The following is a 14,596-nucleotide window of genomic DNA, read 5'->3' as shown; positions in this document are numbered from 1 at the left end:
GATCCACAGTTGTGAGTAAGCCATGAAGATGGAAAAGAGATCATGAATTGAATGGAAGAAGTCATAAGAGAGGGTAGAAAGGGTAGGGGTGGGTGAATACATGTGATTAGAAAACAAAAGTGGGGATAATCTTGAGTAGGAAAGAGGAACCTAGCAAGAACTTGCAGTAGGGCACAAAGACGATATCAAAGAGTGAAATAATGAGAGCAAATTATTTAAAAAAATATTTGCACACTGATGCTTGTGATCTTTGTTAGGGTATACAGAATGTAGATGGTAAAGTTATCTGAAAATATGCTGTCATTTCAGCGAAATATTAGAGAGCAAAGATCTGTGAAAAAAACTAAAGGAAAAACTGTCAATAATCTCATGACTTTGAAATTAACTATCAAGGTATAAAGGAGAACAATCTTTTTTTTTTTTTTTTTTTTTTTTTTTTTTTTTTTTTTTTTACACAGCAGAACTCAATCAAAAAGTCTGTATCTACAGAAACAGGCATCTGTCCCAGGCAATGTCCAACCTTGTGGAGGAGCAACCTCAGGCCTCTCCAGGACCTGTAAGTGAACTCAGATCCCTGCAAGGAATTCACTAAAGTCTCCCAGCCATTCCTCATCAACTATAATAATTTGATGTTTCCTTTATGAGATCTTCAGAATATAATCACAATGGACATAATCTTGAAAGAGTGTCTCTAGCTTTCCACTAATTTATTTCTTTAATGTGCTCCTTCATTCACCAGCTGTATATTTTGAAACACTCACTGCATTGTTACCTTTTGTTGTATTATACCATGACATCAGAACTCTACATGTAGCATATCAGAATGGAATTTAGAACATGAGGGCCTTAGGCACACCTACTTATTTGTAGTCAAAAGTAATGGTAGCAATATAATTAGAAACATTCATAAGATCATGAGAGTGTAACTGATTTAATATTTATTTTGCTTTGGATGACATCAGCTTTGTAAGAAAATTTCTAAGAGGCTTTGCATTTAGAAGACTGGTACCTTGGTTGATCATAAATACAAAGAGCAACTAGAAATAATGAATATTACAGTTATAAGAAACTGTTTATATACCAGCTTACCTTTACTTTTAAAATAAAATTTAGAATATTTAAAGATTTATGTCTTATAAATTTATACAAGAGTATTAAAGACAAAAATTAGTATTTCTGATGTATACATTTCTTGTACATGAATAGTACACTTTACTTAAACAGAGATATGATATTTTTTAAAAACTTTAACCTAAAACAGATACTGAAATGAGTCCTAACTCTGTTTTATGCATGATATCTCAGCATGCTGCTGGTTCCCAGGTATCTCACTACACTGACTAGTCTGTAGCTTTTATGTGATTGACATTATAATTTCTGTTGCAGTAGGTGGGAATTAACACAAGGACCCACCATTCCGACATCTATAAGATGTCTTTACCAAATCTGTCACCAAATCATGGATCTACATGGAAGACACGGATGAAATAGTATAAGAGCCAGAGATGGTGTATGACTCCAAAGAGACAGTTTCTTTCAGATAAACAAGACTAATGCACATATAAACTCAGAGATTGTAGCAGCACAGATTCGAGGTAGATGGGGCCCCAGAACTTTCCAAGTTCCTAAGTTAAAATTCATAAAATGTTTAAGGGCTATGTCCATATTTGTCTTTCTTTATTACATAATTCATTATAGGTTGATTGATTATACACTACCAAAACCTCAATTTCTCCCTTTATGAATATCCTTGAAGTGTATGCATTAAGACTCATTTTGTAGTCTTCATGAGAGCCCCTAGTTTATTTTATACATATTCAATACATTTCCTTTCATTTGAATCTCGTCATTGCTACTTGTTTACTTATATATAGTCACCACCAATAACTCTATTGTTTTTGTATTTTTTATGTAATATAATTTGGTTGCACTGATCAAAAAGTTAGATCCTGTTTAACACAAATCACTTATATGTGATGACTGTGTGTGGTATATTAGATCAGACTACTCCCATCCTTTTGAGTCTGTGGAGACATAAAACTATCTTCATATATTCAAAATCTATGAAGTTCATAGTTTTTCCTTACTTTGCATATTGTCTTGTAGTTAGGCAATCTTCTCCCCATTAAAATACTCCATTGAAATCCAGTAAGCTCAGAACACTAAACAGAAAAGAGATAAGATCCTATCAATATCTCTCAAGTTTTACAAATCACTGCTTTTGAGGAAAACTCTCTATCCATCTTTAAGGACATGGCTCTACCAAAGACACTACTTGAGTATGTTTTTAAAAAGGGACTGTAAACCAGCTAGTAGATTCTTTTCATCATTTAATTATAGAAGAATGTTATCTCTTGTGGAAATATATTATGATTTATACCCTCAGAATAACCCCCAGAGAGTTCATTGGTAACAAAAGACCTTTAACACCTTTATGGTATATGATAATTATTCTCAAATTTCAACAGCATTTAATTTTCAACTTTTATATTCTTTGTCCATAAGAGTAAAGATTATGTTTGAAGTAATTATAATTTTACTTAAGTACGTCATAAAATTACCCTCAAAAGGTTGTGCTGTGCTTAAGCTCAATGTGTGTGTGTGTGTGTGTGTGTGTGTGTGTGTGTTAGAAAGATAACTGCTTTTCAGTGAGTTTGTTTAAGCATCACTGGGTAGAGCCCATTTCTTTAATTTGTTGGCATTTTGGCCAACTAAATAATTTCTGTTTAGCTTACCTTTAGTTTTACAAATTCATAAAAAAATGTTTGGAACTATGTTGAAATTGAGATTTGTCTTTTGTGAAGGTTAATTTGTATTTGATGCTTAACTTAAGTGTTTATATCCTTGTATTTGTTTAATCCAGAGCCAAAACTCAGAGACCCAAAGCCAAAGCACTGGCAGAAGTTCTCATCGCAAAAAGGATACCCTGTTTGTGATGGTGCTCAATGCAACAGACACATTTGAATATGAATCATCAGAACCTGGAAAAAAGAAAATGTTTCATGCTACAGGGGCTACTCTGGACAACCTTTACCATATGAAAGTTTTCAACATCGACTTAAAAGAGAAGTTCACAAAAAATAAATTCCTCCTCATCACCAATTATATAAAAAAACCCGAGTTCCTAATAATTGATGAAGATTCCTCTGTGTTCAAGGTTACTCCTGATGAAAAGATTGAAATCCCCAACTCTCTTACCAAAAATGTACGTGAAACTCCCCAAATCAGTGCCATTCAAGAAAAAACTGTTGGAAAACTGATTTCTGGATTGTTTGTGTTGCACAAGGTAATGTGTAAAAACTTGTTTTTCAACTTTTCTCCACCAACAACAGGAATTAAGTATGTTAATTTTTCCATTTACTACTTAATGACAATATTGCAACAAAACATTCAACCTTGGCTGGGGATAAAATTTGAAATCATTATATAGATTAGGTAATAAGAGTGGGTCATCTTTTAACATTCTATTTCCTAAGGTATCTCTGAGAGAGACCTCTAAAAATGTTTTACCAAGATATGTTATTTTACTAGTTACAAATACCTACTTTCAGGCGCAATGAGCAAGAATGTTGCAGGAGACAGGTTGGTGCCATGCTAACACTCTATTTTAAGCTCTACTGCAACTATAGAACATGCATTCATTTATTTCTCTAGACTTTGTTGCAAAAGATTACCTGAACATGGGTGAATATTTATTATGACTTTGTTTTGGAATCATAAATAGAGTAGATGTCATCCTCTCAAACTTAAAACCATTCAATAGAATTAATAAACTATCTCTGCATATAGTAGGTTTAATCATTTAGTGTTGACTATTGTATCTTTTACAATTAACTTAATATTTCTGACTAATTTACCAACTCAGAAATATTATATGAAAGGACATTTTACAGATAATCTAACCTACTATTCTAGATTCACTAGGTTTCTAGATTTACTAGTATATATAGACATCTCATTGATGCATCAATGACCAAATACAGGGTTAGAATTCAGATAAAAAAATTGACAAGCTCTTTGAGCTCAACGCATGGTTTATAAAAAAAAGAAAAGTCTGTCCTTTTTTAAAGCTGCTCTTTTAAAACTCCATTGCTTGATAGAACACCCTTTACAGACTATGCATATGAACACAGTTGGAAAGTTCATGAGCAATAGCTTAAGTAATGTTCAATACGGTATACATTGGGGACATTGTCTTACTTGGATATAATACTGTAGAAAGGTAGGAAGAGGATCTGAGTGAATTACTGGAATCTTAACATGCTCTGAAGATTCCCTGTAACCCATTGAATGAATGAATGAATGAATGAATATAAGGAACAAATATCCATTCATCCCTTTACAAGCAGAAGATAGGAAGATGCCTGTCCAAAGTTCTGATTCTGTGATATCAGGCAATTTACTGAGAATCTAGGCTGTTGAGGGATAAGAAGCAGTGGAAACAGGAAGAACATTTATTCTCCTAGCACTTCCAGTAAGAAATCTCCAAGTCTAGAAAGTAAATCATTATAGTTGTAGAGAAATGGCATGAGGAGACTGCTACTAGCTTGCTAGCTGTGAGGAAACCTGGGATCTTTGTCACTCTTAGCAGACTGAGTGAGGAGGCATACTTTCTCAAGGAGGGAATCCTGATGTTCTGCCTAGTAAGCAGCAGTCCTGAGGAAATGGCCTTCTTGTTTCTTCTTTCATGGAAAAGTAACTTTGTTTAAAATTTATTTAGACATCACATCTCAGAGGTGAACTGAAGGCAGATGTCTCAGGCTACAAGGAGGTTTGGGTCACTTTGAACCAAGATAAGGTATTGCTAGGAAAGCAGCATCTGGTGGGAAACTGGAAACTATGGGAAAATCTTTCTTCTGCTTTGCCTTTGAAAGAAGTTGAAACTTTGAATAAACTGTTTGTTGTCTGACTTAACTGTGTATAAGCTCTGTCCTCCTTAATGCTGCTCTATCCTTGGGACCCGAACACACTAGATGTTGACAATAGTAATAAAAATCCCTTGGGAAGACTTCAATATAGATACCTGTTTGCCTATGTCAATAACATGTTTCATAGTCTCTTATGATTTTTTTCTTATAAATGATCTCTTTGAATGAATAATAATGACTATAGATGAGAAAACTTTCAGAAAATGAAAATTAATTTTACTTTCCCAGAAAAAGGTGAACCCAGAGAAAACAATCTACGAAATAAAAGATGCTTCAGGAAGTATACAAGTTGTGGGGGATAAAAAATGGCACAAGATCAACTGTAATGAAGGAGATAAACTCCAACTCTTCTGCCTTTATCTGAGGAGAAAAGAGAACAAATGGAAGTTAGTGTGTAAAGAGGACAGTTTCATCAAGGTAGGAAGTGGACAGCAAATGGGTTTGCCAAAGAGGAAACTGACTTTTGCTTTAAGAGTCTGAACATCAAGTTTTCAACATGTCATGTAGACAATTCTATACCTGGAGGAACTAATTCAGATGATGCCCTTATACTCATTTCTAATGGAGAAGGTTTTTATAAATGGGTGTTGAAGAAATAATCCAAAACCTTTTAATATATGCTAAATAAAAAGATATATGAAGAAGCTAGAATGGCATGGAAATAGATTTCCATGTGATTAAGAGCAAAGATGTTGAGTAAGTCAAATGTGCTTTCAATTGCCAGCTTTAATCATTAGGAGTTGGCTGATCCTGGGGAAAGTCCAACTTTAAAGCTGGAGCTTAAGAGAAGTAATGCCTATATATTTATGAATTATCACAGTATCTAGCACATTATGAGAAAGCAGAAGGTTCTATTTTCTTAACCAGGTGAAGATACAAGAGAGAGAGAGAGAGACAGAGACAGAGACAGAGACAGAGACAGAGAGACAGACAGAGAGACAGACAGAGAGACAGACAGAGAGACAGACAGAGAGACAGAGACACATAGAGACAGGGACACAGAGAGATAAAAACTGAGAGACAAGACAGAGAGACAGAGACAGAGATCAAACAAATAGAAATGATTTAAAATATACCAAAGTATGGATCAACACTATTAATTCCAATACATATAGAAGGCAAAAACCTCTGAGAACATGGGGCCAAAGTACTGTTTGACTGTTTTAAAAGGTCAGATAAATGCAGCATTGTCAGAAATAAGGAAATGGATCATTCATTGTAGAATATACATGAGCATAGGGTCCCCAATGAAGGAGCTAGTGAAAAGACCTAAGGAGCTGAAAGGGTTTGCAACCCCATAGGAGGAGCAACAATATGAACCAACCAGTACCCCAGAGCTCTCAGGGACTAAACCGCCAACCAAAGAGTACACATGGTGGGACTCATGGCTCCAGCTGCATATGTAGCAGAGGATGACCTAAGTTGGTCATCAATGAGAGGAGTGGCCCTTGGTCCTGTGAAGGCTCTATGCTCCAGTGTGGAGGAATGCCAGGGCCAGGAAACTGGAGTGAGTGGGTTGATGAGCAGGGGGAGTAGGGAGGGGAGAGGGGGAGGGGTTTTCTGAGGGAAACCAGGAACATGGATAACATTTGAAATGTAAATAAAGAAAAGATTCAATATTTAAAAAAAAGGTTTTATGAGGATGAATGCTTAAACACCTTGACACAATAGTTAAAATCATTTTGTAGCTGTCTTGAAAAATTGTGTTGCAGAGAAACTTTATTTGGAGGCAGATATGTTAATTAGATACAACTACCAGCTATTATATGCTATGTATTATATATTTACATTAAATTTTGAGGAACTTTATAAGCTGCTTATGAAATCTTTGGCAGTTGAAAATCATCAGAGATGTATACCACTAAAACTTGCAAAGGCTATGACTTTAAAAATCAGGCAGCTAACTTACTAAGATATCACAGAAGCTATTTCATAATTGTACTAAGCAGAGGAAAGATAAATGGGGCTTTGATCAATGGAGGTGACTACTGTTTAAGAATAAAGACCCCTATGGTTTCATAGTAGCTTGGTAATGGTTGTGTGAGAGGAAAATACATGCAAAGAACATCCAAAGCAGTTCAGAGATAACATTATGAAACTGGATAAATGATGCTGATACTAACACTGGGAAAGAAGAAGATGATCTACAGGGCTGATAAAATGCTCAGGTTGATGTTAATTTTTCAACTGCCTATCGGAAGTTTAGTCAATATCTATAAATCTTTGACTTTGAGACCTATACAAATAGATCTGAAGCAGAAAATAATTTTATGTGTACTTTTAAATTCAAGAATACCTGGCAATTCTTGTACTTGGACTATATCTAAAAAATGTATGATAAATGTTACATTTATACTAGTAGAGAACACCCACCAAATATTTACTATGATCTGGGACGTTAACCAGCAATAGAGAGATAGGAATTATTTCCATTTAATAGATGTAGCTACAAATGCTCAGGAATAGTCACTGACAAAGAAAATGAGTAGTGGAACTGAGATCCACCTAGGCTTCCTGGCACTGCATGCAGATTCTTAGACAAGACGAATACACAGATCAGGGAAGGCAGTTATTAATCTCAAGATTATGGAGCAATAGCTAGAAGTAAAGAATACTATAAATTAAGATAAACAAATGGAGAGGTCAAGTTAAATTAAAAGCTACATGGAACACAGATGTAGAACACTTAAAAGAAGAAGGAAGTCAGTGTCAGCAAAGTTTATGGCAGACATATCAAGGGACTTTTGTGAAATAACTACTTTAAAATATAAGAGGTGGCTTTAATGGAAGGTATACCTATCCTTTTTGGAAGGATAAAGCAATCCAAATACAAATGCTGCTGCATTTTGACACATGGGCATACCCATTGGTTGTTCTATTTTCAAGATCCATCAATGTAAGAATCTATGAGTTAGAACTTTTCCTAATAACCCAGCCCAATAGAAAAACAAAGCTTCATGTAGTTTTGCTCTGTTTATTTTTTCTATTCCAAACTATATTTCAAACAAGATAAATCATTCCTTTTTTCTTTTGAGCTATAATTCCCTTCATCATATCTGGCAAGTAGCTAACCTATTCAAATAAACTCAAATTGATTGAGAAGAACTAGCTCTTCAAGGACCATATAGGCAGGTAGGATGGCTCAAAATAAGGCAATAGGATGAAGGAGATGAAGCAGAGATGATCAAAAGGCTTTGAGAAGGAAAAACATCATATTTAGCCTTTGAAGAGAATAGGCAAGGGTAGGTGATTGAAGAAATATAAACAATGTTTTATCTCAATTGCTTAGATCTTGTTGACTCTCTTATTGTCTCTTTCAAGGTCATCAAGTCTGGGTTAAAAGAGGATGCCTGCACTGCCTTTTCAAGCCCCCCAGATCAAGAAGAAATTGGCTCAATTCCACTGGATCAATCCAATGATTTTAAGGTAGAGACGTCTAACAATTACTTCTAAACAATAGCTTTAGTAAGACATTCAATCATTTAAAGATTTTCATATCTTATATCTACTTATGTATTTTCATGTACATACCTTCTTATTGGTCTGTTTTTCTATAAAAATAACATATGATTTAATTTCTCTAGTGTAAAAATAATAAACATGACATTTTAAAGGGACAACATTAAAAAGTGCTACGTGTAATTTGTTTAATTTGTGAATGCACTGCTTGAAAGTGCTAAAACACAAGTATAATTCTTGAACTGTGGTGGTTGAAGCAGATGGACCCCTGGAATAGACTACATTGCAAAATCCAAACCAATTAATGAGATCTTAATTTCCAAAGAAAGAAAGAGACATGGGACAACTAGAGGAACAAAATAAAGATTAAAAAGAATAAAGGGAGGTGAAATAAAAATACAGATTACTGTAGAGACAGTTGATCAATAAACTGCCTTTCTGCCTATTTTCCAGTTCCAGGATCCTCCTTTATGCCTGTTATTAGCCAGATGAAGAATTTCTAATCCAAGCAATTCTGATTGGCAAAGACCTTGGGGTTAGGGTGGAAACTGTTTTCAGTTAGGATTTGAGGCTTGCTACACAGGAGAAGATTCATATGTAGCATTATACACCTTGTCAATACCTATCACAATAGGTCAGTATTGTCAGTAGGTCCTAGAGAGAAACCATATAATGTATTGTCAGGTTTCCTTTAAAATATTCATATTTCTATCCACAGATTAGTGCTACTCTCGGCCTTGATCAGAGAAGCTGCTGTCTTACAGTGAGTAATTTCAATGACTCAGAACTAGGAAGAGGCTTTGTGACTACACTTTGGTTTTTGGAATTTGAGATGATACAGGAGCAATGAAAGTCGTGGTATCTGGACACATGATCAGTGTCAACTGTGAGATTGGTAATACAATTAGATTTGTTTGCTTTGAATTGACCTCAAATGCAAATGAGAGGTTTCTGAGAGCTATGAGGTACAGTTACATGGAGGTATGTGCTTCAGGGAAATAATAGTCTTCCTAAAATTAGTTTCATTTAATACTCTACCAAAACTTGACTGATGGAGTTGTGTAAAAATTCAACAGGTTGCATGAAAATTCAGTTTTGCCCCGTTAATGCAGGTAATTTTTTCTTATCAGTTTGTAGTAAGAGTGTCTTAGTAAAAATAGGATATATGGAGAAACTCCCAAACTATAATCCCCTAAGATAAATGGCAAAATAATTATATTTATTTACAAAGAGATGTTTAGTGGAAATTTGCATTAGTTATTTCAAATCCTGGCTCAGTAGTTTTTCAAATGACTAAAGACTTAAAAGAGATTCAGAGTTCTCACCTACGACATGGAAATAATATCTATCAAAGAGGATCATAAGGAAGACTCACAGTACACAGGAGTTCACAAGGATACCCAGAGCACATCAGGCCACATGGCACTGGCACTAGAATCCTCACTCTTTGTCAAGCTGACACACATATCCATGTAGAATGCTTACTACACTAAAATAAACTCATATAAAATTCAACTTGAAAAATTCCAAGATCTGACCTCTTCAGTCACATAGAAATGCTATCTGATCTCTATTGCTACAAGAATCCTCAGCAAGTCTCCAAAGCTCATCTCACAGCACCTGCTCTAGGCACACCGCTTGTGCTCTTTCTGAATTTCTTCCAAGGGAGACTTTCCACACATTTTACCTTAAATACTGTAGCTCCTTTCTCCCATTGTATCATGATACCCCCCACCCTTCTATCTTGCTGGTGACTGGTAGGAATGAATAGCACATGTCATAGTCTCATGAGAGAGGGGAAAGCTGACTCCCAGGAAAGAAATCCATTACAGAAGGTAGTCAAGAGTAAACAAAGAAAGGTGGCTCATAGAGACAAGATACTGTGCACAAGAGAGAAGTGTGTGACCAGCTGTATAGCAACTGATCTGACCTCCCTCATCATTTTCTTATTCAAGGTCATCATGCCTGAAAAATGAAGAACAGTGATGTAACCCCAATTCAATGGTGGAAATTTCCTTATGAAACATGGGTGCCACGGAAAACGGAAAAGAAATATATACACTTTGAAATATAATACACACAACAGCCAGCTCTTAATTGTGGGGAACAATGCTTTAGCTTATTCTTTATAAAATTTTTTAATACACTTTCATCATTTGCATGCTTAAGTTTCATAACATGAAAAAAATAAATGCTGTACATTAAGCAATACTTCCAGTAATTTATCTCTTTAATCTGTGAGTTACTTTAAAAATATTTGGTGACCTGCTGAAGATCATATTTGAGAAAGATTTGTGTCAAGAAATATACAAATTTTTGTTTTGAGTGTGATATTTAAGGGAAAGAGCTCCTGTAGGAACAAACAGGCTATGTTATCTTCAAGAAAATCAAGATTCATAAAAAGGTAGGGTAGGTAGGGACTGAAATCTAGTATAGAATGCAGTTGAGGGGAGCAATTCCTTCTATGGTTTTCCATGAGTGCATTTCAGTACGCTACACAGTTTAGTCCTTTGAGACAAGATCTTTACAAAATGAAGATGTATGCTGGGCGGTGGTGGCGCACGCCTTTAATCCCAGCACTTGGGAGGCAGAGGCAGGCGGATTTCTGAGTTCGAGGCCAGCCTGGTTTACAAAGTGAGTTCCAGGACAGCCAGGGCTATACAGAGAAACCCTGTCTCAAAAAAAAAAAAAAAAAAAAAAAAAAAAAACCAAAATGAAGATGTTAGGCTGTAATCTACTATTACCGACTATAAGGAATCTCATCTCCAATTTTAGGTAAAATAGTATCAAAGGAGTCTTGAAAGCACAAAGAACAAGTCTTAGAATTAAGGGGCACAAAAATAAATAGAAAATGGATAAATGAAAACAAACATAAATACATAAACAAATGGATAAACAAGTACTGAAGCTCCCCAACAAAGGTTTTCCTCATGTATTACTTTTCTCACTGCTGTGACATCAGGCCTGGAAAACAATTAAAATTAAGTAAGTTTGCTTTTAATCACTGTCTAATAGTAGAAGAGTGTGAAATACCTGGTTCTACTGTCCTCTAGTCAGGAGAATGGTAAATGCTGGAACTGCCCAAGACTGAAACCTAGCCTCATTTAATGGGCCTACAATTTAACAAATTGAGGTACCTAATGGAAAAAAAGAGATCCAAACACCTACTTAACAAAGGCAAGATAGATTTCCACATCAAGAAACCAAACCAAGTACCTAACCCTCAACCCCAAAGAAACAAAATAAGTACCCCTCCAAATTAGTATTCTCATAGTACTAGTCCCAAAGAAATATCATCTGTAAATCAATGATTTCAAAAAAAAATAAGTAATGAAATTGTCAAGGAATTTGAACAGAGTATGGATAAATATCAAAATGAAGAAGGGAAAAATATACAAAAATAAATGAAATATGGAAACATATCAAGGAATGAAAATAATAATTAAGAAGCAGATAGAATCTCGGGTGAAAAGCCAAAATGAAATAATTCTAACAATAAAATACAGGAGTTCAAGCAAAGGACGTGGAGGAAGGTATTGCTGATAGATTGGAGCAGCGCAAGAGGGAATAGGTCTTGAAAACAAGGTAGGGAAACTATATTGCTCAGTACTCAGTCAAACAAAATGTTAAACAAAAAATAACAAAAAGATAGCAAACAAAACACTCACTAGTCATAAACAGAGCACGTCAAAGTGTAAGTCACTTTCAAAAAGAAAGTGCGATGGTCGCATGTGAGGTTCCCAGCATTCATACTAAGAAATCAGGACCACTTCTCATTAGTTACTGGGGATATGATGCCTTTTTGCCACTGACTGCAGTTCCATATATATGTTGTACATCATCTCATAGGCACACACACTGTACACATAAATAGAAATAATAAATCTCTAAGAAAGAAGGTAAAGATATAAGTTTAGTTTTTATGAGTCCATTATTCATTTGTATAGTTTGTATTTGAATCAGAAAGGCTAAAATGTTTAACCATTATCATTGTCTTCTGTATATAAACAAAAGAACAAATATCAAATCCATTTGCAAATATTCTAAGTAGGAGATCCATAATTATAACAAACTACTTTTTCAGGTATGTTAACTGCTTACAATTTTACATGATGTGGAAACAATAAGCAATGCCAGAGTAAAACTTCTTACATCCAGGAAATAATCTTAGGTCTTGGTACTGATGGTTGTCTCTACCAGAATATCCAAGGCTTCTGCCACTCTGTCAGCTGCCAGGGGAGTAGATATTGAGAAATAACCTCATTTAACGGCCAGGGTCCAGCTCCAATGTGTGATGTTTCTTCTTTTCTGTCGGTTCTATTTTTTTTTTAATTTTATTTTAATTAGGTATTTTCTTCATTTACATTTCCAATGCTATTTCAAGAGTCCCCCATACCCTCCCCCTCCCACTCCCCTACCCACCAACTCCCACTTCTTGGCCCTGCCATTCCCCTGTACGGAGGCATATAAAGTTTACAAGACCAATGGGCCTCTCTTTCCACTGATGGCCTACTAGGCCATCGTCTGATACATATGCAGCTAGAGACAAGAGCTCCGGGGTACTGGTTAGTTCATCATGTTGTTCCAACTATAGGGTTGCAGATCCCTTTAGCTCCTTGGATACTTTCTCTAGCTTCTCCATTGGGGGCCCTGTGATCCATCCAGTAGCTGACTATGAGCATTCACTTCTGTGTTTGCCAGGCCCCGGCATAGTCTCACAAGAGACAGCTATATCAGGATCCTTTCAGCAAAATCTTGCTAGTGTATGCAATGGTGTCAGCATTTGGAGGGTGATTATGGGATGGATCCCCAGGTATGGCGGTCTTTAGATGGTGCATCCTTTCTTCTCAGCTCCAAACTTTGTCTCTGTGACTCCTTCCATGGGTGTTTTGTTCCCAATTCTAAGAAGGGGCAAAGTGTCCATACTTTGGTCTTCGTTCTTCTTGAGTTTCATGTGTTTTGCAAATTGTATCTTATATCTTAGGTGTTCCAAGTTTCTGGGCTAATATCCATTTATCAGTGAGTACATATCATGTGAGTTCTTTTGTGATTGGGTACTTCACTCAGGATGATGCCCTCCAGTTCCATCCATTTGCCTAGGAATTTCATAAATTCATTCTTTTTAATAGCTGAGTAGTACTCCATTGTGAAAATGAGTGTTATTCAGTTTCCATGTGAATGTTGGCTTTCTATTATTTATATTGTTATTGAAGGTCAGCATTAGTCCATGGTGAGCTGATAGGATGCACAGGACAATTTCAATATTTTTGTATCTGTTGAGGCCTGTTTTGTGACCAATTATATACCATGAGGTGCTGAGAATAAGGTATATCCTTTTGTTTTAGGATAAAATGTTCTGTAGATATCTGTTAAATCCATTTGTTTCATTACTTCTGTTAGTTTCATTATGTCCCTGTTTAGTTTCTGTTTCCACGATCTGTCCATTGATGAAAGTGGTGTCTTGAAGTCTCCCAGTATTATTGTGTGAGGTGCAATGTGTGCTTTGAGCTTTACTAAAGTTTCTTTAACGAATGTGGCTGCCTTTGCATTTGAAGCACAGATATTCAGAATTGAGAGTTCCTCTTGGAAGATTTTAACCTCTGATGAGTATGAAGTGCGCCTCCTTGTCTTTTTTGATAACTTTGGGTTGGAAGTCGATTTTATTCAATATTAGAATGGCTATTCCAGCTTGTTTCTTCAGACCATTTGCTTGCAAACTGTTTTCCAGCCTTTCACTCTGAGGTAGTGTCTGTCTTTTTTCCTGAGATGGGTTTCCTGTAAGCAGCAAAATATGGGTCCTGTTTGTGTAGCCAGTCTGTTAGTCTATGTCTTTTTATTGGTGAACTGAGTCCATCCATATTAAGAGATATTACTGAAAAGTAATTATTGCTTCCTATTAGTTTTGTTGTTAGAGTTGGCATTCTGTTCTTGTGGCTGTCTTCTTCTAGGTTTGTTGAAGGATTACTTTCTTGCTTTTTCTAGGACTTGGTCTACTTCCTTGTATTTTTTTTTCTGTTATTATCCTTTGAAGTGCTGGATTTCTGGAAAGAGAATGTGTGAATTTGGTTTTGTTGTGGAATACTTTGGTTTCTCCATCTATGGTAATTGAAAATTTGGCTGGGTATAGCAGCCAGGGCTGGCATTTGTGTTCTCTTAGTGTCTGTATAACATCTGTCCAGGATCTGGCTTTCATAGTCTCTGGTGAAAAA

The 14,596-nt window shown here is 35.7% G+C and overlaps 1 protein-coding gene and 1 long non-coding RNA gene across 2 annotated transcripts; both read left to right on the top strand.

Annotated features, from left to right (window-relative positions):
• Positions 1-1,469: 1,469 nt before the first annotated feature.
• LOC147006276 (interferon-activable protein 205-A-like) lies at positions 1,470-5,408 on the top strand. Its single transcript, XM_085834934.1, has 3 exons — positions 1,470-1,490; positions 2,864-3,286; positions 5,157-5,408. The coding sequence occupies exons 1-3, from the start codon at positions 1,470-1,472 to the stop codon at positions 5,406-5,408; spliced, it is 696 nt and encodes a 231-aa protein (XP_085691060.1).
• Positions 5,409-8,244: 2,836 nt separating this feature from the next.
• LOC147006275 (uncharacterized) lies at positions 8,245-10,477 on the top strand. Its single transcript, XR_015046573.1, has 3 exons — positions 8,245-8,354; positions 9,106-9,150; positions 10,343-10,477. It is a non-coding gene; the product is annotated as an uncharacterized LOC147006275 (long non-coding RNA).
• The last annotated feature ends 4,119 nt before the right edge of the window (positions 10,478-14,596 follow it).

Source organism: Mus caroli, unplaced genomic scaffold (genome assembly GCF_978045245.1).
Source record: "Mus caroli unplaced genomic scaffold, Mus_caroli_1 scaffold_1, whole genome shotgun sequence".
Classification (NCBI taxonomy): Eukaryota; Metazoa; Chordata; class Mammalia; order Rodentia; family Muridae; genus Mus; species Mus caroli.
This window is presented reverse-complemented; position numbering and strand designations above follow the sequence as displayed.

Excerpts from the sequence above, each read along its gene's own strand:
- LOC147006276 (XM_085834934.1), top strand. The coding sequence starts at position 1,470 with ATGGAAGACACGGATGAAATA. Across the intron at positions 1,491-2,863 it reads TGGAAGACACGGATGAAATA|AGCCAAAACTCAGAGACCCA; the intron begins GTATAAGAGCCA and ends TGTTTAATCCAG. Across the intron at positions 3,287-5,156 it reads GATTGTTTGTGTTGCACAAG|AAAAAGGTGAACCCAGAGAA; the intron begins GTAATGTGTAAA and ends TTACTTTCCCAG.